At 55.6% G+C, this 24011-nt stretch overlaps 1 protein-coding gene across 4 annotated transcripts; it reads left to right on the forward strand.

Moving 5' to 3' along the window:
* The first annotated feature begins 172 nt into the window (after positions 1-172).
* Positions 173-24011, forward strand: LOC121081449 (F-box only protein 10-like). Of its 4 annotated transcripts, none has more exons than XM_040580491.1 (11): positions 173-509; positions 2266-2856; positions 6520-7368; positions 9552-9701; positions 10622-10758; positions 16654-16724; positions 17320-17472; positions 18770-19045; positions 19278-19588; positions 22133-22326; positions 23607-24011. In XM_040580491.1, the coding sequence occupies exons 2-11, from the start codon at positions 2272-2274 to the stop codon at positions 23770-23772; spliced, it is 2892 nt and encodes a 963-aa protein (XP_040436425.1). In that variant the 5' UTR covers positions 173-509; positions 2266-2271; the 3' UTR covers positions 23773-24011. The 4 variants fall into 4 exon arrangements, with proteins under 4 accessions (XP_040436425.1, XP_040436426.1, XP_040436423.1 ...); XM_040580489.1 differs by lacking the exon at positions 173-509 and adding an exon at positions 1477-1851; XM_040580490.1 differs by lacking the exon at positions 173-509 and adding an exon at positions 1478-1851 and having other exon boundaries at positions 22145-22326; positions 23607-24010.

Below are 24011 nucleotides of genomic sequence, written 5' to 3' on the forward strand. Positions count from 1 at the left end.
GGCGGGGCGGGGCCGAGCCGAGCGCGGCCGGCGGCGGGCCGGACAGCTTCGAGCGGGCTGCGCTCTCTGCCGTGTGGCCGGGGCGCCGCCAGCTCCCGGTGGCTCTGTGTCCGCGCCGGGAAGGGCTGCCGCCTGTCGCCGGGGTCCCCGCCCCGGTTGTCCGTCCTCCGCCTCCCCCCCCCGCCGGTAGGCTCCGGGCGCGTCTCCTCCGCGCAGCCCCGCTGGGCAGAGCGCCGGGCCGCAGCGTGTCCCGGGAGTTCTGAGCACCGGCGGGTCCGGAGGGACAGGGCTTGGTCTGCCAGAGGGCCTGGGTACCGGAGCTCTCTCCGGGAGGGAGCCGCGGAGGAAGCGCCGTGCGCTGCGGTCCGAGGGAGAGCGGCTCGGCGGAGCCTCTGCACCGGTTTCGTCTTTCTCCAGCTCCGCAGCCGCCAGCGCCGCCCCGGGTTTGTGCCGCCCCTCGCGCAGAGGCTCCGGGATCAGGTACCGTGGCCGGTGATTAACTTTTAGGAGTAAGTAGCAATGGCTCGGGTTTATTTTTCCCGTTTGTATTGCAAAGTTTAACGGGAAGGCTTATTACAATCCGACCCATAACCGTAAGCCTGCGAAAGGGAGAGCGATGGCAAAGAGAAAGTGCTGAGCGCTGTGCCCATTGCCATTGCAGTGCCGCGGGAACGGACACCGACACGGGAAGAGTTCTGAGCAGAACCGGAGGGTGAAGGCTTCATCTCACACTTAGAGCAGGCACGATGCTCAGCGCTTTCTCTTTGCCGTTGCTCTCCCTTTCACAGGCTTATCGTTACGGGTTGAACTGTAATCGTTTAAGAGGTTCCAGCTCTCTGGAAGCAGAAGTAAAATTCCCCATGGCTGGTCAAAGAATATTTTTTCAAAGCGTGAAGTGCTCGCCTGCCTTGCTAGCGTGCATCCCTGAGAGAAGAAAGGGAGCCTGGTTCCTGGTTGCTTTTAACAGCATCATATGAGAGGTGAACCCTGGCATTAGAGCGTAACCACACTCCTTGCCCGAGTGCGTTTCCTGGCACGCGAGTGGGCATGAGCTGGCAGTGGTGGGGTAGGCAGGGGCAAAGCCAAAACTGCCGGGTGTGGGGTCAGAACTGCTCCTGCCAGCAAAGGCTGTTGTGACCGTTCAGCTGACCTGAAACCAGCTTGTGGACATATGTGCTTTTTTGTGTTGTTCATAGGGCTCCCGCTGCACTGGAGCACTGATCCCTGGCTGCTGTGAAGTGGAGAGCGTGCATGAAGCGGGCTGCGTCAGGGGGGAATGCTAATAGATGGTGGAGTTCCCTGTTTTGTATTATTGTCTTTCTGGTCACTGATAATAACGCTTCTACTCTCAAATACCAAGTGATAAATTCTGTGAGGTACCTCCCTGTTTTGTGAAGCTGCTTGTCTGACACTTTCTGGAGAGTGCTGGGAGGTCGCCAAGCACACGGGGCATCAGCAGGCTCCACTGCTGCATGCACCGGGTAGGGGACAGCGTAGGAAGCGGGGGCTGAAATCCTGCAATCAGGAGCAGTATCGTGCCCCTGGCAGCCACCGTTTCTCAGGGCAGGGCATGGGGAATGATGCTGGGCAGGTGGTGGCTTGAGTTGGAGCAGAGGGGCACGGTCTTGCATGCCATCAGCAGCAGTGGCCTCATGCCAGGGTGGGATCAGGTGTTGGGGCTCCATTAGGAGCTGTGCCCGCTTTGCTGGTGCTGCAGTCGTGAATGCTTTCTTCTTCTCCATCCCTCCTCTGCTCGGAGGGTGCTGCTGGTGTCCCTGTGTGCTGGGCCACGGCATGAACTCAGCCTCTGGAGAAAGCCTCACACCTTCCCTAACGAGCCCTGCATCCCAGGTAGGGCCATCAGGCTGGGCTTGGGGGGCTCACAGCGCAGCCCTCTCCCCCACGGCACGGTCCTGTGAGCCCCACTGCTGAGGGATGTGCACAGCCTTGGAGCCCCAGGGTTAAGCCACAAAGTTTTAAGTGCCCCGAAAAAGGGCAGCTTGTTGGGGTGTTGAGGGGCTGGCAGGAGATGGAGGGAAGGGCCGTGGTGGTGGGGGCCAAGATGGTGGAGGGAGGTGGGCCTGCCTCTGGCTGGCTGTGTCTCTGGAGAGGCAAGTGCAGTGGGGGCTGCTGTGTCCCCCTGCCCCGACTCCACCTCGCCTCCCACCCCGTGCCCCGGCGCTCTGCGGGCTCGCCGCTGACGCTGTGTCCCATGCCGCTGACGCTGTGTCCCATGTCACTGACGCTGTGTCCCATCCTTGGCAGGTGCTGATGGAGGCCGACGGCTTGCCCGTGGAGCTGTGGCAGCTCATCTTATCCTACCTGTGCCTCCCTGACCTGGGCCGCTGCAGCTCGGTCTGCAGGGCCTGGAACGAGCTCGTCCTCAGCCTGGACAGGACGCGCTGGCGGCAGCTCTGCCTGAGCTGCCTGGAGCACAGGCACCCGCACTGGCCCGTCCAGCCGGACGTGGAGCCGCAGTCCTGGAGGGACACCTTCAAGCAGCACCACCTGGCCTCCAAAACCTGGACCAAAACCACCCAAGCCCTGGAATCCTCCAACTGCCTCTCCCTTTTCCAGAGGAGGAAGGGCCGTCGCCGGCTCTGCGTTGGCGCAGTGGCCGAGTTCAGCAGCCTGCGGGCTGCCCTGGCTGTCGCCAGCCCCTACGACCGGCTGGTGCTGCTGCCCGGCGTGCACGAGGAGCACAGCGAGGTGCTGCTGAAGGTGCCTGTGGAGGTCGTGGGGCAGGGCAAGCTGGGGAAGGTGGTGCTGCTGGCAAGCATCAACCAGCACTGCCCCACCGCCCGCCTCTGCAACGTGGTCTTCATGCCGGCCCGCTTCACCTCGGTGCTTTACAAGGTGAGGCTCAGCGGAGCGGGGGCAGCAGGGATGGCGAGGCCGCCGAGGTGGCACGGCCCAGGGGGGTCCCCAGCCTGCAAGCGTTGGGAGGGTGTGACGAGGGGTCTGCGGGGCTCCCTGATGCATGGGGGCTGGGGGCTTCGTCCTCAGAATGTCTCCGCTTGATTGCAGGCTGCCGCAGATGCCGCACAGATCACTACTAGCAAGAATAAGAATGCTTTTGATTAATAAAGCAAACACATATAAATATATACATGCATATATTTTCATATATTTATATACATGCATATATATATTTGTATGCCCATCTCGGGCTATTAGAAATTACTGTCAGCAATCAATAGTACAGTATCAATGAATAGTATAAGAGCAGTCAGTAATAGAAACAATCAGTCATACAGCAACAACCAACGTTACGGCAGCAAGCAAGCAGGTAAATACTAGTAGGTAAATGCCTGCAAACTCACCACCAACACAGCAGCGGATATGCTTATGGTAGATTATTTGGATATGCGGTACAGGTATGGATAGAGTCAGATAGATTTCAGAAGGGGCCAAACTGTCACAGGTGAATTATTAAGAGAGGTCATGGTTGTGGGGTAAGCTGCAAAGGCTATGCTAATGGTTAAATGATGATCAAATTATAATTAATCAATGATTGAATGGCAGTTAAATGGTAATCGAATAGTAATTAAGCAATAATTGACGGGTAGTGAAGCACTGACTTGACAGTGATTTGACACTGATTAAAATGATGATTTAAATGATAATTTAGACCGTGGTCAAAGACTCTACTATTTATTATGACACTTTCTAATAATTAAGCTGCAGCCAGATATATAAGTGTTGGTAGCATACAATATACTTTTAGGCCTAATGTAAAAGGTTGCTTGCCTTGTTATAGGTATCAAACACCGGGTAGGGGTCTCTCAGCCTCAAAGAGTAACCTGGAGGTCACTGCTCAAGGAATGTCACCCCCGTGCAGCCTGCTGCCATACAGGAGGGCTCGGTGGGCTCATGAGGCTGCATATTTGTACAGTACAAAGTGCTGGACTTGTAGGCAATCCCCTCTTTGGTGTTTGTGCAGGTGCGCAGCTGTAGCAGTTTTAGCTTTGTCTGGTCCCAGCTCAGGCTGGTGCTGTTAGCTCCTGGTAAGACATGGCCTAGACTCCTTAGTCCCTGAGAAGGTCTGGCCTGGCACTGTTCTGGTGGCGTGCACAGCAGGGCTGACTTCAGCAAGGACTACTTGGTGCTGCCTGAACCTGGTACCGTTCGCTCGGTCAGAGGCACACAGCCATCCCAGGAGGGTACCCAGCCATCCCAGAGGTGGGAGGGCAAACCAACCCAACCCCAAAAGTGGGGCCAGAGGGGACCGGCGAGGTAACAGAGTCTTGCATCAAAGACACTTTGTGTTACAGTCCGAGATCTCACAGCAGGTTCATGCAGAGAGTTCAGCCAGTTTAGTAAAGGGAAAACACGTGCAGGGTGGGATGTTCTCGGAGAGAGAAGGCTCCGTTTTGGATAAAAATAAGTGTTTAAGAGGCTGTGGAACACCACCATTTTGAGCAACCAATAGATGCTGTTCATTTCCACTTTTCACTTGGAGTAGCCAATGGATGATGATGGTTTTGGGTTTTCAGAGCAATTTTATTTTCCTAGACTGTTCCAGTTTTCCAGATGAAAAGTTGCTATTACAGTCCCTGGTTTTTTGCACTTACTGGTGGTATCCCAGGATGCCTATGGGATCCTGAGATATTTTTTTTTTCAATACCTGGCTGCACTTCAGAGGCACAGCTGTGCTTCTCGAAGATGTTTCTGGCTCCCAGCTCCCAGGCTGGCAGATGTTTTCCTTTGTTCAGTGATCTTCCCCTTCTCCCCAGCTGCTGTTCCGACTGTCCTCATGGTGAGGTGGCCCAAGAGGCTGGACACGGGAGCCAGCATTGCCCACAATGCGTTCCACACCAGCCCTGCTGCCCCAAAAACCAGTTGCTGCTGCTGTGTGCTCTGCCCTTAGCGTGGACTGGGTGCCCTTGGCCAGGATGCCCAGGGTCTTCTCCGGAGCTAAGCCAGGGCATGGAATCACAGGCACAGTCCTGCTGCTGTGGTCCACCCTGACAACACCTTGGTCCCCATGGACAGCTGCTGACTGGTCCAGAGTGGGATGTGCCCAGTGTGAGTGCCGCAGCTGTGGGCTGCGCCTCTACAAATGAGCCCTTCCTTGTGATGAGTCAGCCCATCACTGGTTATGATTTATAGTTTCATTTCCTTTCACCGTTTTATTGTTGTGACGTATTGAACTTAATCAGTCTGAAAGTCCAGGGTAATGGTACAGCCCTTCACCTGCTGTTAGTGGAATGAGGGAGTTTTCTCCCAAATCCATCAATGAAAAACTAAAAAGCAAACTTAACGCCAATCCTACTGGCAGTCATTAAAACCCTGTGAGCTGCGATTTCAGAAGGGCTTTCACAAACAGCCTCTCAGAAGCTGAGTGGATTGCATCCCTTCTAATTACCTTTTTTTTTTTAATTAAAAAAAAAAAGGGAAGGTATGATTCAGTCCAGAGCAGGCTAGCGGTCTGAAGGGATTTCTGTATAGTTATCTTTGAGTACAAATAAATGCATTTCAAAACATCTTTGCAGTATGACCACTTCTGAGAGTACTCAAGGCTGAAGACAAATCTTAGGACAGCATTTTGGCTGCAAACTCTGGAAATCTCTGTAAAATTGCCCCAGTCACCTGTCAGAAGTGAAGCTTTTAATGTGGTGCACTAGGCAGTTGCGGGATGACCTGGGGAGAAAAAAGAACAATTTAGGAGATTCCTAACCAAATTAGGAGCACAGCGAAATTCCAAGCACGCTATTCAGCTTTTCTGACCTGGCTCCTCTGTACCTTGTTCAATTTCTGTTGGCCTTTTCTGTAGGTAAGCAGAGACTTGCCCTGCCATAAATTGCCCTGTGCATTGCGTTGCAAAGCAGGAAGGCCATGGTAGGGATGGCTCCATTCTGCCAGTTAGGTGGGAAACCACAGCCAGGGAACAAGGTGTTGGTGGTGTTTCTCCTGCTGCAGTGCCACAGCACGATGCCTGCGCAGCAGCATGGCACAAACTTTGACCTGTTGCTTTGCACTTGACGCATCGTGGGTGCAGCATCCTTCCACCAAGTTTGCTAACGGCTCTGGGTTGAATTGTATCTCTGCAGGCCAACCAAGCAATGTTTGATGTCATCTTACCTGCCGCTGCACCCAGTAACCCCCTGAGTCCATTAAACGATGCCAGCTGGCAAATAAGCATCTCTGAAGGTTGCAAACTCCTCTGTGTAGGGAGCTTTGCTAAGGTTTAGTAATCTTAGCACATCTGGTCCCTGTCTGCTCCCATGCGTGACTGCTGGGCCTTGCTGAGACTGCAAAGCTGTGTCTTGTTGGGGAAGTTAAGGAAATATTGCCAGCAGGGAAGAAAGTCAGTGGTTATCGCTTGTTGCAAGATGCTTGCTAACTCAGCTCGCAGCGCTGCATCTGTGCCTCGGTGAACTTGTTGCATTTGTGACACCTGAATGCATATTGTGTTTGTGACTGTGAGCTTGTTTCCTGTGCAAAGACTTCATGGCACATCCAGGACTGCTTTTTCTTGCTTTGTGCAGTGGTCTCACCTTGTGCTTACTCTTCCAGACAACTTCAGGCTATGTCCAGTTTGACAATTGCAACTTTGAAAGCGGGCAGCTGCAGATCCATGCACCGGGGACATGCCAGGTGAAGTTCTGCACCTTCGCCCAGTCCAGCATCCACCTCCGCAGTGTGGCCCTCTGTGTCCTGGAGAACTGTGAGTTCATTGGTAGTGAGAATGCCTCCGTAATTGTGGAGGGCTACCCGAGCTCTGACCGTAACTGGGCCTGCAAGCACCTGGCCATGCTGGCCAAGTCCTGCGCAGCATCCGTGTGGGAGCCCAGCCCAGCTGGCTGCCCTGTGGCCAAGCAGGATGGCTGGGGAGAATCACTGCTGGAGCCAGTGAGGATGTGCGAGATTGTCATAGGGGAAGAACGAAGCAGCTTCATCTCTACTGTGGGTGCTCAGGCTCTGCTTGGCTCGGCCCAGGAGGACACTGAATTCAGAGAGAACCTTCAGGCAGCAAAGGAGGAGGAGTACCTGGCCCTTGACTCAAACTCCAGTGACAGTGACTTAAGCAGCGACGATGAAGAGGATGCTCGGGCTGCATACAAACTGCCTTATCAAGCCCACAGCCTCAGTCACACACTTGCTGATGTCACAGACAGCAGGCTTCAAAGCGACAGGCTGCATGCCCTTCAGACGGACCTTAAGCTCAAGTCTCTGCAGCAGGAGCTGCAACAGGACAAGGAGGCCCAGTCTCTGGCCAGCTCTCTGCAAGGCTGCATCATCCGCCAGTGCCTTTTCAGGGATGGAAAGGGAGGAATATTAATTTATTCACGAGGGCAAGCAAAACTGGAAGGAAGCATCTTCAGGCATCTGACCTACGCAGTGCGCTGCATACAAAACAGTAAGGTGCTGTGAAGACTACTGTGAGCCTTCTTCCTTCCCCCTCCTGCTCCACCAGCATCACTATTACTACGCGTTGCTTGGGTTATCCAGCCCAAAAGAAAGTCCGGGCATGTGCTGCCGCCCGCTTTCTGCGTGCAGCAGTATCGTTCATTGCAGTTGGAGGTGTTAACTTGGTGACATCTTGGGGTCACGTAGTCAGGCCTGCTCTACCTGTAAATTAAACTCTTGCCCTGTACAAGTGCTGCCGACAAAGGTGTTGTCATCACCTTTGCTGCTCCCCACGCAGCCTGTACCACAGATGTAGGAACTTGGAGACTGCCATGGTCAGTCCTGCTTTCTTCAGGAGAGCCTTCGGGGTGGGTGCCTGCTGCAGGTAGAGGCAGAGATTTTGGCCGGGGACACAGTGCTGAACTCAAGTTTTTCCTTCAGCGTAGCAGCGTCTAACCCTGTGCTTGCCCACAGCTCTCCACTTCTGTGCCTGTGCTCCCCTTCAGACAGGACAGTGGTCGTGAGGGCTGGAGGGTGACCCACCCACTACCAAAATCCCCATTGCTGGTGGTGTTGGGAGGGCTCGGGAAGCCCCTCTCCAGGTGCCTGCCCAGGGCAATATTATCTCTACCACTTGGCTGAGGCAGCACAGGATTCAGGCCTATTTTTCAGTCTTACTGCTTTGAAATCCTGCACACAAAAGTTTTGTGCGGTGGGAAGAAGGGGAATGTTTTTCTGCCTGGTTCTGGGAAAGGGCTTTGCCGTGGTGGTGCTAGCTCCCCATCTGCAGTCCCCACAGGACTGCAGAGCACTGGTGCCTGTGCAGAAACACCTTGCTGCTTGGCAGCGGAGAATTCTTTCCGGGGGATACCCGTACCAGAGGTATGCACTTTGGACTGCGTTCTGGTTTTATTCCCTTCGGTTTGCTTCCAGTTCACTCAGCAGCCTGCTCGTAACTGGGAGCAAATGGCAGGGAGATGAGACCAGCTCAGCTGCTGCTATCAGTGAGAATTTTCTCAACTGGGAATTGGCTCTTGACGGGAGGTGGGTGTCAGAGCATCAGGCAACAGGAGACAGTGAAATGCTTGGCTGTGAGATGGGGGCAAGGCACAATGTGAAGCGGGAGCACTGCAGGTGTCCTTGCACGGTCAGGACCCTAAAGCACAGGACAAGCCTCGGCCAGGGTCTGCTGTGTGGGACTTGGCTGTAGCGGGTGTCTGCACTTCTCGCCTCCTGTAACTCCCTCCTCACACAGCCAAGCACGACTGATGAAGACAGGCAACTGTCAAGTCCTGCTGAGTTCCACAGGCAGTGGAAAGATTGAAAGAAGCACCCTTCTGGACTGAGCAAATAAAAGGAAATATCATTTCTGATCTGCATTGCTTGTTGAAGTGGGATATGCAAAAGCAATTTGTAGGTTATCTGTTAGCACTTGTAAGACATGGATTTCAGACAGGATTTTGTTTGGCTAGAAAATACTAAAGGACTGCTGCTGCATAAATATTGAAACTAGTTATTTGCTTAGAGGAAACTAAGTTGTTTCAGTTTGCTGGCTGGGACATTTCCGTCCCCAGACGGCAGAATCTTTGTTCTGAAGGTGCAAGGCGATGGACAGGTCGCGTGCTGAGCACGTGTGCTGTAGTGCACTGGCCTGGTCAGCTTCGTGGGAGACTCATGGGAGGTTCGGTGGCATTTGACATGTCACCTCCAAGCAGCTCCGTACCGCGAGAGAGTCAGGAGGCGGTGTGTTGCTGACTGCGTATCTGCAGACTGGTCTGTCGCACTAAGAGCGGTGCGGAGATGGGATGGGAACCGGTCGCTCGCTGTTGTCGGGGGTGTGCAAGTGCAAGGCAGCGGAGGAAGCCATCGAGCCTACCTGAACGTAGGCTTTGTCAAGCGGAGGGATGCGTCAAGTCAAGAGTGTATCTTTGCTCTGGCTGCGCAGCCCCGACCGCTGCAGGTCCCCAGTCTCTAAAGGGACCAACGCCAGTGGGTAATGCCGAATGGGCTTAACCGTGGCGCTTGCCCACATGCGCTGATCTTCCTTTCAGCTGGTCTGTGTGCCTGGCACACCTCGGGTTGCAGGAGAGGCGGAGAGGTCATAGATGCACAGAAGCTGCAGGAGAGAGAGCTACGCCCTGTGGTCGTGTCCTCTTCCTTGTCCGACCTTCAGCTACGGGTGCTTCTCTTGCCTGCAGGTTATCATGCTGAGGAATGACATCCACCATTGCAAAGCCTCGGGAATATTCCTGCGCCTGTTGGCAGGAGGCCTGATCGCGGACAACAACATTCATTCAAACTGTGAGGCTGGAGTGGACATTCGTAAGGGGGCTAACCCCCTTGTTCTGGTACGTACTCCTCCAAGCCGTGCTGGAGGGCACTGCACTCTCTCTCTCTCTCTCTCTCTCACACTGTTTCTCTCCAAGGGGCAGCAGGGATCCATCTCCGGGTTATAGAAGACACCTTCTGTTAGTTTTGCCCTTCAGCCTGTTCCTTAGGATTTTGTTGACGAATTAACGAATTCAGCGAGGGCAAGGCACAGTAAAGTGCCGCCTGATGGTACATGCGTGGTCTCCTGCTCTGTTTAATGGTCTGTGTCTTAAAATCCCTGCATATAGAGGGGATGCTCCCCTGTCGAATGAGCACCTCTCCGTAACGAATGAACTCACGCAAGCAAGGTAGTAAATGGGCACTGTACCGTCAATTGTTTCTCCCACCATGTTGTCTATCCTGGGACTTGGTTGGAGGGTCTCAGCTCTCTGCTCAGCCTCAGGCAGGATGGGAGCAGCAGCCCTGCTCTCCGGCAGCATAGCTTTTCCTCCAAACTGGTAGCGTTCCCAGCTGGGCAGCAGGTTGACCTTGTCCCTGTTTACTGAACGCTGTGTTTTTAGCCATCCTCGAAGGAACTAGGGCCTCACCATGCGGGGGGGAGGCAGAGATAGATACAAACTGCCATCCCAGTGACCCTGTGGCCGCACTGAGCTCTCCATGTGAGCTGTGCACAGAAGCTGCTGGTGGAAGAAGAGGCTGCAGACACGACGGGAAGGGAAATTTTGAGTACTAGAACCCCAAAGCAGGGTAAAAGTGACATGTGCCTTGACCGTTTGAGAGTGCTTTCTTCGAAGGTGGATTAATTACCCTTCTGATCTTTTCCCCAGCCGGGAGCCGTTGCTTTTCTCTGTGGTTGCTGCCTCCTCTTGCTCACTTTTGAGTGACCTTCCTTCCTTTTGCTTTTATTCTCTCTACATGTTCAAAAATAAAACCGTAGTGCAATAAGATACACAGTGGCCTTCGCTCAGGCATTGTCGTCGTTGGCAACGGAAAAGGCATCATCCGTAGCAATCAGATCTATGGGAATAAAGAAGCTGGCATTTATATTCTGTATAATGGAAACCCTGCTGTGAGGTATGTTCGCTAGCACTGACCTCTCTATCTCCTTCATCTGGTCAGAATTATTCCTCCCACTGTGCACAATTTTCTTCTCTCTTTTTTCTTTTTTTTTTTTTTTTTTTTTTTTTTTCCCTATCCCCAGCGTAGAGCAGAAATAGGACGATGGTGCACTAGTGCCTTTCTATGACTTCCCTCTATCTGTTTGCTCCACCCAGGTCTTTGCCAAGTGCCAGTCCTGGGTTTTCCCCCTGGATCTGAGGAGGCATAGGCTGTGCTCAAGATGAACAGCTCACACATGTCATGGTGCTCTTTGCAGGAAAAGGGGAAACAGTTCGCGGCACTCCAGTCGTTGTTACTCCAATTCACCTTTCTGCTTTAAACACCTGGAGCTACTAACTTCTGTGTGTTTAATACCATTTGATTTAGATGTTAGTATTGGTGTCTGGCAGGCTTTCTTCAGGTTCAATGCTTTGTATCCACTGGTAGCACTGAACCCAGAAATGACGTGGCAGGTGTAGCGTGGTATTGCTTGCAGATGTGAGGGGCATCTCATCTGTACTACCACCCCCTCCTACCTCTCGCTGTGCCTGTGAGGGACCTGGAATAGGCATGCGACAACTCACAGTCACGCTACGGAGCAGGGAGAGGCACAAAGGGAAGAGAATGGTTGCCCCTCCTAGCTAGGATGCGAGTATTGATGCTGGAAGTATTGATAATTAACAGCGCCTTAGCCTTGAGTCCTGCAGACCTAATGAAAGCAGCTTCTTGCAGGTTTCATGATCCGCACGCAGAGCTGCTGAGGTTTAGACAGGCTGCCCATACGGACATTTAAGAACAGGTTACCGAGGTATTTAGTCTTGTCTGGGACCTGGAGAAGTCTGCGCCAGACATACGAGCCCTTGAAAGCACAGGGGTCAGCGCTGGGCTTTCCAACACAGGATGCCGAAACTGTGGGAGAAGTATTAATTTCTGAGAAAAGCGGTGGTGTAGTGGCAGGGGTAGAGAGATTTACTAGCTATTCTGAGCTCTGTACTGCCTCGCAACATCGTTTGCAACCCTGGTTTACGCCTTGTGACTAACGTATGAGCGTCTGTGCTCAATGGCACGTAGGAGGTGATGGGGGGGAGGCAGGGAGGAAGCTCGGTGGGAAGAAATTTTTTTTTTTTTTTTTTTTTTTTTTTTGCCTGACCAGTTACCCGTTTTGGAGGAGCCCCTCTGCTCCGCTTGGGCATGCTGCTGTGTGCTGCCTTTCTTCTGTGCTGACTTGAGGCAGGCTCTGGCGCTGGCTGAGGCTGCGTACGCCAGGGCTGGCCTGGCGGTGCCATGTGCAACTGTTGGCCACGGGGCTCAGACGGGGTCTGTCAGCGTGCCTGGGGCTCACTAGCAGGTTGGTGTGTGCGGCTGCAGGCAGGCAGGGCTGGCAGAAGGGGCATGTTCAGGGTGGGAGTAATGTCCTTTGCTGGGTCCCTTTTCCACAGCTGGTAACAGAATGTTTTGCCCATTCCCGAGAGCTGCAAGCCCAGCTCCATCCTGCGTTTCTGCCCGCCTAGGGGACAGGTTTCAGCGGGGCATTGCGAGGCGCTCCTTGCAGAAAGCAGGGAAGTGTCCTGAGAAGTGTGACAGCCACCTGGGTGCCAAGTACCATTTTTTTAACCATAATACCGGCCCCTGGGCACGTGTGTCTTACAATCAGAGGTACTCCCTGGAGCAGCTAAAAAGTTTTTTTGGGTAAGACTGTGTCCCCCGCTGTGCTGAGGCCAGGGCTGGGAGGTGCAGAGTGTGACGGTGCCTAGTGGTGCGAGGCTACCGCCTGCTCCCGGGACTTCGGCAGCTGGGAGCCCCTGCCTTGTGCTGCTGGGGAGTTGCCTCTGGGATGGTTTCACAGCTTCTCGTCCTCCATACCCTCACGGCTGCTGGTGCGAGTGTGGATTTCAAGTACAGGCGCCTTGTGCACTTACCTGGTCCGTCTTTCTAGAGGCAGGTGCATGCGGGCCCACAAGCAGCTTTCCGTTCTCTGTGTGGCACTGATAGCCTGCGCTGCTCTGCCTGACGGGCTGGGGTGGCCCCTGCTCTGCCTGCACTCGTCCCTGGGGCAGGACAGCAGTGTGAAGGGCTGCGCCCACCCCTGCACCCCCAGCCAGCGCCGGTGACGGCATGGCACAGGCACTGCTTTCCCACCCTGGCACCCTGCTAGAGAATAACAAAATGGTTTGGGTTGGAGGGGACCTGAACAGTCATCTAGTCCCACCCCCCCTGCGTGGGCAGGGACTGTCCCCCCCCAGCCCAGGCTGCCCCCAGCCCCGTCCAGCCTGGCCTCGAGCCCCCCCAGGGATGGGGCACCCACAGCTGCCCCGGGCAGCATGTTCCAGCACCTCCCGCCCTCACAGTACAGAATTCCTTCTTGTAGCTAATCTAAATCTCCCGTCTTTAGTTTGAAAACATTACCCCTTGCCCCATCGCTACAGGCCCGACTAAAAAGTCGTCTTCTTCTTTCTTTCTTCCTTCCTCCTCCTTCCTTCCTCCTCCTTCCTCCCTCCCTCCTTCCTTCCTCCTCCTTCCTCCCTCCCTCCTTCCTCCCTCCCTCCTTCCTCCCTCCCTCCTTCCTCCCTCCCTCCTTCCTCCCTCCCTCCTTCCTCCCTCCCTCCTTCCTCCCTCCCTCCTTCCTCCCTCCCTCCTTCCTCCCTCCCTCCTCCCTCCCTCCCCCCTCCCTCCCTCCTTCCTCCCTCCCTCCTTCCTCCCTCCCTCCTTCCTCCCTCCCTCCTTCCTCCCTCCCTCCTTCCTCCCTCCTTCCTCCCTCCCTCCCTCCTTCCTCCCTCCTTCCTCCCTCCCTCCTTCCTCCCTCCTTCCTCCCTCCTTCCTTCCTCCCTCCTTCCTTCCTCCCTCCTTCCTTCCTCCCTCCTTCCTTCCTCCCTCCTTCCTTCCTCCCTCCTTCCTTCCTCCCTCCTTCCTTCCTCCCTCCTTCCTTCCTCCCTCCTTCCTTCCTCCCTCCTTCCTTCCTCCCTCCTTCCTTCCTCCCTCCTTCCTTCCTCCCTCCTTCCTTCCTCCCTCCTTCCTTCCTCCCTCCTTCCTTCCTCCCTCCTTCCTTCCTCCCTCCTTCCTTCCTCCCTCCTTCCTTCCTCCCTCCTTCCTTCCTCCCTCCTTCCTTCCTCCCTCCTTCCTTCCTCCCTCCTTCCTTCCTCCCTCCTTCCTTCCTCCCTCCTTCCTTCCTCCCTCCTTCCTTCCTCCCTCCTTCCTTCCTCCCTCCTTCCTTCCTCCCTCCTTCCTTCCTCCCTCCTTCCTTCCTCCCTCCTTCCTTCCTCCCTCCTTCCTTCCTCCCTCCTTCCTTCCTCCCTCCTTCCTTCCTCCCTCCTTCCTTCCTCCCTCCTTCCTTCCTCCCTCCTTCCTTCCTCCCTCCTTCCTTCCTCCCTCCTTCCTTCCTCCCTCCTTCCTTCCTCCCTCCTTCCTTCCTCCCTCCTTCCTTCCTCCCTCCTTCCTTCCTCCCTCCTTCCTTCCTCCCTCCTTCCTTCCTCCCTCCTTCCTTCCTCCCTCCTTCCTTCCTCCCTCCTTCCTTCCTCCCTCCTTCCTTCCTCCCTCCTTCCTTCCTCCCTCCTTCCTTCCTCCCTCCTTCCTTCCTCCCTCCTTCCTTCCTCCCTCCTTCCTTCCTCCCTCCTTCCTTCCTCCCTCCTTCCTTCCTCCCTCCTTCCTTCCTCCCTCCTTCCTTCCTCCCTCCTTCCTTCCTCCCTCCTTCCTTCCTCCCTCCTTCCTTCCTCCCTCCTTCCTTCCTCCCTCCTTCCTTCCTCCCTCCTTCCTTCCTCCCTCCTTCCTTCCTCCCTCCTTCCTTCCTCCCTCCTTCCTTCCTCCCTCCTTCCTTCCTCCCTCCTTCCTTCCTCCCTCCTTCCTTCCTCCCTCCTTCCTTCCTCCCTCCTTCCTTCCTCCCTCCCTCCTTCCTCCCTCCTTCCTTCCTCCCTCCTTCCTTCCTCCCTCCTTCCTTCCTCCCTCCTTCCTTCCTCCCTCCTTCCTTCCTCCCTCCTTCCTTCCTCCCTCCTTCCTTCCTCCCTCCTTCCTTCCTCCCTCCTTCCTTCCTCCCTCCTTCCTTCCTCCCTCCTTCCTTCCTCCCTCCTTCCTTCCTCCCTCCTTCCTGCCTCCCTCCTTCCTCCCTTCCTCCTTCCTTCCTCCCTTCGTCCCTCCTCCCTGCGTCCTTCCTTCCTCCCTCCCTCCTCCCTCCCTCCCTCCTCCCTCCCTCCCTCCTCCCTCCCTCCCTCCTCCCTCCCTCCCTCCTCCCTCCCTCCCTCCTCCCTCCCTCCCTCCTTCCTCCCTCCCTCCTTCCTCCCTCCCTCCTTCCTCCCTCCCTCCTTCCTCCCTCCCTCCTCCCTCCCTCCCTCCTCCGAGTCTCCCTCCTCCCTCCCTCCCTCCTCCGATTCTCCCTCCTCCCTCCCTCCCTCCTCCGATTCTCCCTCCTCCCTCCCTCCCTCCTCCCTCCCTCCTCCCTTCCCTTCACTCCTCCCTCCCTCCCTTCCCTCCTCCCTTCCTTCCTCCCTTCCCTCCTCCCTCCCTTCCTCCCTTCCCTCCTCCCTCCCTCCCTTCCTCCCTTCACTCCTCCCTCCCTCCCTTCCTCCCTTCACTCCTCCCTCCCTCCCTTCCTCCCTTCCCTCCTCCCTCCCTCCCTCCTCCCTCCCTCCCTCCTCCCTCCCTCCCTCCTCCCTCCCTCCCTCCTCCCTCCCTCCCTCCTTCCTCCCTCCCTCCTTCCTCCCTCCCTCCCTCCTCCCTCCCTCCTTCCTCCCTCCCTCCTTCCTCCCTCCCTCCCTCCCTCCCTCCCTCCCTCCCTCCCTCCCTCCCTCCCTCCCTCCCTCCCTCCCTCCCTCCCTCCCTCCTTCCCTCCTTCCCTCCTTCCCTCCTTCCCTCCTTCCCTCCTTCCCTCCTTCCCTCCTTCCCTCCTTCCCTCCCTCCCCCCCTCCCTCAATTTCTGAAAGGCTGCTTTAAGGTCTCCCTGGAGCCTTCTCTTCTCCAGGCTGAACAGCCCCAACTCCCCCAGCCTGTCTCCATAGGAGAGGGGCTTTAGCCCCCTGACCATCTTCGTGGTCCCTCTGCTTCCTTCACAGCCCGGAGGGAACGGAGCCATCTCCAGTGAGCGCTCCTGAGTGGGGGCCGGGGCAGGGTCCATGCTCGGTTGGTTGGTCCTTTTGCTTTGCAATCAACCTGATTGCTCTCTTGCTCTGATCCTCAGCAGCATGCCAGAGATTTGGGGTCGCGTTGTGGTGGAGTTGGTGGTGGCCTTGGAGCTCCTGGGCTTTGTTCCTTCTGACAGGTGGTAGGTGGGAGCCCAGGGGACAGCAAGTGACGCCTCCTGTCAGGTGTGACGGGGCTCATGTGCTCTCCAGGCTGTTGTTCACAGCGTGGCGCTGCCTCTGCTCCTGCTGTTGTCCTTAACATTTCCCACCATCAACCAAGGATCGCTGGATGCCTGCTGGCTTCAGGGCTTGGAAGCTGTTGGAGCAGCAGTCCCATGGATGATAAAGCCTCTTGGCTCCTCCCATGGTGTGGGGTGGGGAGACCTTGGCTGAACAGAGAACTGGGCTGACGTGGTGGCCACTTTGATGTTCACGAGCACCTCCTGCTCTTCCCTTACTGATGCATGTTTCTCTGTGCCTCTTTTTGTGCTTTCGCCTCCTTCACAATGGTTTGGCTGTCAGTCCCTCAGCTCTGCTTCGCATGTACCCCTGCCTCACTGTGCTTCCCCTCTTGCTGCACTTCGCTGCGTAGCCGCCCCATGCCCACCTCTCACTGCTGGCCACCGGCAACAGGCTGTGACAAGTTGCCAGCCAGGGAGACTGGTGCCTCCGCAGAGACCTGCTGCTGCGCTGGCTGGCATCGGTGCAAACCATGAACAGGCAACCCTGCAGCTGGTAACTTTCTTTTCTTCTCCTACCTCAGTGGGAACCATATTTTCCAGGGATTGGCTGCTGGAATAGCAGTGAATGAGAATGGGAGAGGCCAGATCACAGGTATTGGAATGGAAATGGCATTGTTATGCCCAGTTTGTTTCTATACAAAGCCTCTGTGTTTGTTTGATTGCAAAATTTATCTTGTGGCTCTTGGGTGACTTCAGGTGCACTAATCCCCTGGTTTGCATTTTCTAGTTGGCCTTTCTGCCATTACGGAGGTAGCATGCCTTTCCACAGCGTGTCCTCCAAATTCCTGTTTCTTTTGTCTCTGGCCCAGCTGGGACATGGAACTGTGCTCCAGAGCAATCTGCCACATGGACTGCATTTTTTTTTTTCCTCTCCCATGCCATCCAGTTGATAAGCTAAAGCTGTGAACGATGTTTCCTGCTCTTGTGGCACCTCTGGGTGGTTTTCCACTCTGCCCTACACCTTGGAGGACAGGGAGGTGGTGGTTGCTGGAGCTGCTAATGACTGGTGTCCTGTGCGGGAGAGCATTGCCAGGGGAATGGGGGAAAAGGGAAGCTCCTGGGGCTTGGGCTCTGCCACAGGCAATGGGAGCTTTTCGGTGGGGCCAGGTCTCAGCTTGCCAGGTCTCCTTGCTCTTCCATGGGCAGGAGGCCCGTGTGGTCACCCCATCCTCCCTGCCTGGCCTTAGGGAACATCATCTGCGAGAACCAGTGGGGTGGAGTGGACATCCGCCATGGTGGTGACCCCATCCTCAGGAACAACCTCATCTCCTGCGGCCACTCAGACGGCGTGGTGGTGGGTGAGCGCGGGAAGGGCCTCATCGAAGGAAACGCCATTTACAGTAAGGAAGCTTGGGTGGAGAACGATTCTCACCTTCTCCCTCATCCCCCTGTCCTCTTGGGCTTGCTGGGCTGTCCTCTACCTCCAGTGAGCTCTGGAGCAGTGGTGGGTGCCCAGGAGGCTTGACCGGGAACGGCACCAGACCCAGCCCAGCACAAGCCCTGCTCCAGAGGTTGTGCCACCAGCACTGCAGGGCTGTGGCTCTTGAGGGGCTATCTCCTCACTGAGGAGACCACCGCCTTGTCTCTAGTGGAAGGCAGGAGCTTCCTCTGAGCCCTGAGAGGGAAACCAGCCTTGCACCATTGCCCTCGTGCAGGACAGGGTTGCAGGAGGGGATGTGCGGTCCCTACGGGACGTGGGGAACCACAGCTGCTGCTGTCCTGCATCCCACTAACCGGGGGCCAGAGGAGTCTGGCAGGACTTAACTGGGCTAAACGTCTGACAAGGTGTAAACCGTCCAGGTGATTTTCTTAGGCAACTGGAAATCACTTTTTTAAAGGGATTTTGAAGTGGCTGCAGAGAGCACGCTGCTGCCAGGGCACAGGTCCGAGTCCTGGAGGGGCTGTGCTCCTCTCTGGCCCTGTTTAGGACAGCGATGGAACGCAAACGGTTACCTAGCATGGCCTGGTGCGCGTCCCCCTGTCCCTCTGTCCCACTAGTAACGCTGGAGGCAGTGGTGGCCAGTAGTGCTGGTGGCCACTGTCAGCCTCTCGCAGCAAGTATAGGGCACACAGATAGGGCGTTGCCAGAAGTTTCTGGAGCAGCAGTGGCTGGGGAAGCAGGAGGGTATTCCTAGGGCCCAGCCACCTGGGCATGGAGAATGTGCCTTGGCCCCCAGGCCAAGCCTCAGGGAAAACCAGCTGGGTGCTCCCTGGCCCCGGAGACTCCCAGTCGTGGAGGAGGAGAGACCGGGACCCATGGGCTTCCAGCAGTGCGGCTGTCCATCTGCAGCAAAGCCAGCCGTCCGTGCAGCCAGCGGACAGTGGTTTACCTCCTGGTTGCATAAGTTAAACCTGAGGACTCGGGCTGGGGTTGGAGCACGGACAGTGCCAGGAGGCAGTAGAGGTGGGGAAACAAAGGCGCTTAGCTCCCAAACTCAAGGTGGCCCAGTGGGACCGAGCCAGGGTGAAAGGATCTCTGTGAGCCTCTGACGTGTAGGGTTGGCCTTCATGTGTACTCAAAGAGGAGGATGGCCTCTGCCGCACCCGCACTGCGTGTGCGCTACCTGCTGCTCTGGGGCAGGGCTGAGGGTCTCCAAGCACTGCTGAGCTGGTGGGCTATGCCGCCCTGCGCTGCAGGCAACAAGGGCTGTGGCGTGTGGATGATGTCCTCCAGCCTTCCACATCTCATCAACAACCAGATCAGCCACAACGGCATCTATGGGGTGGCACTGTTCTGCCGCAAGGATGAGGCTGGTGACTATCCCCCTGGTCAAGGGGGCAACGAGACCTTCCAGGAGGAGAGGGAGGGTGCCGGTGGGGAGAACGACCCCGACAGCGAGGAGGAGTACCCAGCTGCCCGGCCTCCCATCAGCGTGGCACTGGTGGAGTTGAACAGCATCAACCACAACGGAGGTGAGCTCAGGTCTTTCTCAGCTGCCACTAGGCCAGGAGCACCCTGGAGAAATGGCGTGCTGAGACCTGAGTGTGGGTGGGTTTGGTTTTTTTTTCCTTCAGCTCCCAGTCAGAAAGTCACCCTGTGGCAGAAGAGACTGGGTAGCTTCTAGAAGGAGAAGTGCGTTTGTGGTAGTTACGTATGACTGAGGCTGCACGGTCTTAACCAAGAGATCTTCTTTTTGGTTGGCAGCTGCTGGGTTGCACATCAAGAGCAGCGAAGCGCTCAGCGTCATCGCCAATGTAATCCACGCCAACCGCGATGGCGGGGTGGCAGTGCTGCAGAGCAGTCAGCTGACACACATCACAAACAACAGCATTTGCTGCAACGGCCGGGAAGGTGTGTTGGTCGAGGCCGAGTGCCAGGTGGAGCTGCGTGGCAATGGCATCTATGAGAACCGCAGCCATGGCATCATCTCCAAGGGCGAGGGCGTCGTTGAAGAGAATGACATCATCGGCAACCACAGGTGTGGCCTTCAGATGCTCCAGGCAGCAGACATGAAGGTGAGTCCTGCAGAGCGCTGAGGGGGCACCCGCTTGTGCAGCCCAGGGCTGGGGCAGAGGCAAGACAGAGCCGCCTGCTGCTGCCCTCCCTCCCCGGGCGAGGGGAAGCCAGCAGGCCCCCCGGTTCGCAAGCGGGACAGGAGGGACCACCCTGGCATTGCCAGCAGGAGGAGCGCCCTCGACCCTGCGAACCCTGTGATAGAGGGAGTGTAATTTCCAGGCTACGTTAGAAGCGTGTCCAGCTGACACGGGAAAGTTGTCCCCTCTTTCCTTTGCCGTTGGGAGGCTGCGTCTGAAATGTTGCGTCCTGTTTGGGACCTGAAGGTCAAGAGAGAGGTGAAGAAAAGGGAGAGGGTCCACTGCAGAGCTACCAGGATGGGCGAGTGCTGGGATGTGTGACTGCTGAGATGAGGCAGAGGCAGCTGGGCTTGGCTAATCTGGCAAAGAGGAGGCCGAGGAGGATCTAACAGCAGCCCCACCGCTACCTGAAAGGGCAGTCGGAGCCAAAGCCGCCTCAGCAGTGCCAGCAGGGGGTCAACAGCACAAGTGGCAGCGGTCGCCCCACCTTGGGAGGCCCAGGTGGGAGGCTGGGGGAACCTTCTTGCCTCGGAGGGTGGTGCGGCCCTGGGACAGGTCACAGAGGTGTAGGGTCACCGTTCTTGGGGGGTTTCCAGGCTTTGGAGGACAAAGCCAGGGTTGCCCTGATCTAGTGCTGGACAGTCCTATTCCAGAGGTCCCTTCCATCAGCATGCCGTAACTTTGTGTTTTTCTTGGCCAGTCGTTGGGAATAGGCTGGAGGAGGGTCAGCAGAAATTGTTTGAGGGAAGGTGTAGGTGGGAATTAAGTAAATGTTTCTTTTTAATCGGGCCAGCAGTGCAAAACAAGAGCGCACTGCTCACAAGAAACTGATGTTTCTATCCATAGTGTGTTTGAACTGCATCATGTCCTAACATCTGTCAAGAGAGGTTTAGAAGTACTCTGTAGGGCCCAGAAGGATGAGGCGAGTTCTTCCCCTAGCCTCAGCATCGTTGGGTCTGTGCTTACGGTTGCTCAGATGCAGCAGGAAAGCACACTTGTACCAGGGGAGCTGGCCGTGTTACCCCAGTGCACTCGGTGACGGAATGCGCGAGGAGGTTTTTTTAGCAGCAGCGGTTTTTCAGATGGGCAGACACACAGGGGAAGGGCTTGCGTGAGCTCATGACGTTGCTTAGTGGCAACAACAACAAAAAAAAGAGTAAATTTTCGAAGTCCTATGTCAAGGCTGTATCCTCTCTGGTGGTTTGTCACATCTGTCTGATGTTTAAGCCTTGGTGAAGGGCAGCTCAGTAATCATTTCCCACACGTGGATTCACAGAGGGCTTGTAAGAGACACCTCTCTTCCCTCAGAGCAGCAGAGGGATTCCTGTGTGGTTTGGTGCAATGGCATTCAGCAAAGTCCATCTTCTCCAAGGCCTGTCCCCTGTGTTTAAGCGCACGGCACAGTCAAGTGGGTGATCCCATAGGGCTCTGTCAGAGGTTTTGCAGGCTGCGTGAGCTGTGCTGAAGGTCTGGGGTAGCTGGCATCTGAACTGGATTTTTGGGGAAGTTAGATGCAGCATTTCAAGCATCTAACCAGTTCCCCAGGTTACCTCCTGGAGCACAAGGTTGCCTCCATTCTGGTCTTTGTTGAGGGGAAGCCATCATGCATCGAAATGAGAAATGCAATTTAACTCATCATGAAGGACCCCTAAAAAGGGTTTACAGAAAGCCCTGCCAAGCAAATGCTCTGCGTGAGTCCTGCAGGGGCTACACACTCCTTTTGAAAATGATGCCCGTAGAAAAAGATTGTCCTCTGGAGCAGAAGCTAAAAACCACTGCATGTTCCATGGTCCCAGCCATCCAGTCTCCTGGAGCACACAGGCAGGACTCATGTTGCAGGGTTCATTTGGGGAGCAGAGTTGGGGGGCGCAGCTCCTTGCTGAAGTACTGGTGATGTCCTGGCACTGTTGTTGCTCGTCCACGCACTGGCAGAGCCCAACAGGTGCCTGAGAGCAGGTGAGATGGTGTGCGGTGCTGGGTGGGAAGGAGCATCACAGCAGCTGTTGCTGTGGATCCAAGGAGAAAGGACCAAACTGATCTTCTAGATGATGGCATGGTGAGAGCTGTGGCCTTGTCTGTCTTGGGAAGAGGAGAATCCTAAGTGCTCTTTTTTTCCGTATAGAAGGACATGACAGCCTACAAGTATGGCCATTCAAAACCTGGAGGGCAAGGAGCAGCAGCAGGTTCATATTGCACCAGGGAGTTGGGTACCAGCTGAAGGGAAGCTTGTAGCATCTACCACTGACAGAAGCTGAGCTGCCAGGTTGGGGCCACCAGTAATGTGTAGAAGGCCTTAGGAAAGCTTGTGTGTGCGTGGCTACAGGACATCCAGTCTGAACCCCTGGTATGCTCCCAGACTGCCAGGGAGTGCCAGTGAGCCTTGCAGAGGAGCTTTGGAGTTTGTTTCTTTGTCGATCAAAGAGCCGTATGAACAATGTCCTTCTGCTTGTGCCATCCCATCTAAAGCTTAATTTGCAGGTGACCAAGAACAGGATCCAGGCCTTTCGGGACTATGGGATTGCTCTCTTTGACGAAGCCAAAGGCCTGGTGCAGGAAAACCTCATTTTCCAAGGAAGATCCAAGAAATTCATTTTGCGACCAATGTCAAATGCAGAAGATTGCATTGTCCAAGACAATGTGCTTCTCACCGTCAAGAAAAGGTAAGGGCCCTAGCACCATGGGGTGGAGTTGTGAGCTCGCAGCCACCGTTGTGCTCCCCTGTTAGGCAAGCACAGGAGGGCTGTGCTATGGAGCGCCTCTTCTCAGCTTCCCATACCTGCTGACCCATGGCACCAGCCCCACATGTGTGGTGAACCACTGCAGGTGACGACTGCAGACCAAGCAGAGCCAGGAGGTTCCTCTTGGGATACCTCTAAAGCCACCAAAGGGGCTTGGATTATTCCTTGGCAGGCTACGTGGGTCTTCATGATGGATGGCCAGATCCGACCCCAGTCTGCATTGGGCTTTTGGTGCTGGTGAGGAGGAGGAGGGTGGCTTCATGCACCAGATTCCACCTCCAGGCTTTTGCCCGGAGCAATGTGAACGGCCAAGGGGAAAATGGATCTTGGAGTGGTTGTTTCTTCCTGGGCTTGATTTAGCTACCCTGGTCTTTGTGCCGGTAGAGGGAGAATGTGTCTTCTGGTGGTCTTCAGAGGTACTGCTGTAGCTGCAGATCTCCAATGGGTGTTGCAAAGCTTCCCTTAGCTGCTTACCGTCACCCAGATCTCAGTGACTCTCACTACAGGCCTTGTTCAAAAAGGGTCACTCTAGAGCTGGACTCTACAACAGGTGCCCGAGGGTGGAATGCTGGAGCCCCGTCACCCATACAAGAGCTGGGTATTCAGTGGGTTGTTCTTTTTAGCTAAAAAGATTTGACCTTGACTCTACTCCCTGGGTCCGTGGCGTGAGAGAGGACACAGTGAAACTGGAAGACTTGCATTACTGGAGGGAGGTTACATGTGTGGGCCCCCGGGCTGGTGATGCTGTCACTTAGTCCTCCAGACTCCCATAGCATCAGTGTCAAGTGCACTAGAGAGGATTCCCACCACCTCCTCCAGAGCCTTTAGCCTCACGGTTCCTCCGTTAGGTTTTCAAATCTGGCTCCCTTACAGCAAGTCTCGGGAGGTCCTAGCACTGAATTTCCTCCTGCAGGTTCCTGACCCATCCCCCTAGAACTTGCAGGCACTTGGAGGTGTTGGCTGTAAAATCACGGGAGGTAGTTTTGCAGTAAAGCAAGATGTTCCATCTCAATTCTCCAACCATTTCTGTCCCGCTTGTGTTTCGGAACAGACGTCGCGTCTGAGCGTTGTGCGCCTGCCAGCGCTGCTCTGCCCCTTCCCTCCCTGATGGGGGAACTTCAAGGGAGTGTTTCTGAGGCGGCTCTGGAAGCACCCTTTCACCCTGCTCATGGTCACGCATGGGGTGTCTCTCCTTTTCCCAGGTTTGATATGGAGTGCATGCTGATTAACCCCCCAGCACGGCCTCATGTCAGAGGAGGTGTCCTGGGCTCCTGCATGGCGGCTGGTGGTCCGAGGGTTTCCAGCACAACTACCAGGATGGATGGGGGCTGCCACCACCGCAGGAGCATCTTCTGCACCATTCTTTGACTGGATTAGGAGGTTTCTTCCCTGGTTTCTCTGCCTGTCTTTTCTCCAGAGCTGCCGCTGGGAAGCTCTCACAGCTCAGGGATGGGGACCCCTGTTGGACTATACTCCCTTTTCACGAAGGATTTTGCAACTTCAGTGGCACACCACTAAATAAAAAAATAGCTGAGAAAACAGCGTTCATGTCTTAATGTCTTCCTCTTTGTCCACCGAGATTGCTGCTGGGGTAACTTTACAAGGAA

Source organism: Falco naumanni, chromosome Z (assembly GCF_017639655.2).
Source record: "Falco naumanni isolate bFalNau1 chromosome Z, bFalNau1.pat, whole genome shotgun sequence".
Taxonomy (NCBI): domain Eukaryota; kingdom Metazoa; phylum Chordata; class Aves; order Falconiformes; family Falconidae; genus Falco; species Falco naumanni.

Bases quoted from the DNA above. Each gene is read 5' to 3' on its own strand.
- LOC121081449 (XM_040580489.1), top strand. From the start codon at position 1,630: ATGCCATCAGCAGCAGTGGCCTCATGCCAGGGTGGGATCAGGTGTTGG. The intron at 2,857-6,519 runs GTGAGGCTCAGC...TTACTCTTCCAG, and splicing joins TCACCTCGGTGCTTTACAAG to ACAACTTCAGGCTATGTCCA. The intron at 16,725-17,319 runs GTATTGGAATGG...GCCTGGCCTTAG, and splicing joins TGGGAGAGGCCAGATCACAG to GGAACATCATCTGCGAGAAC.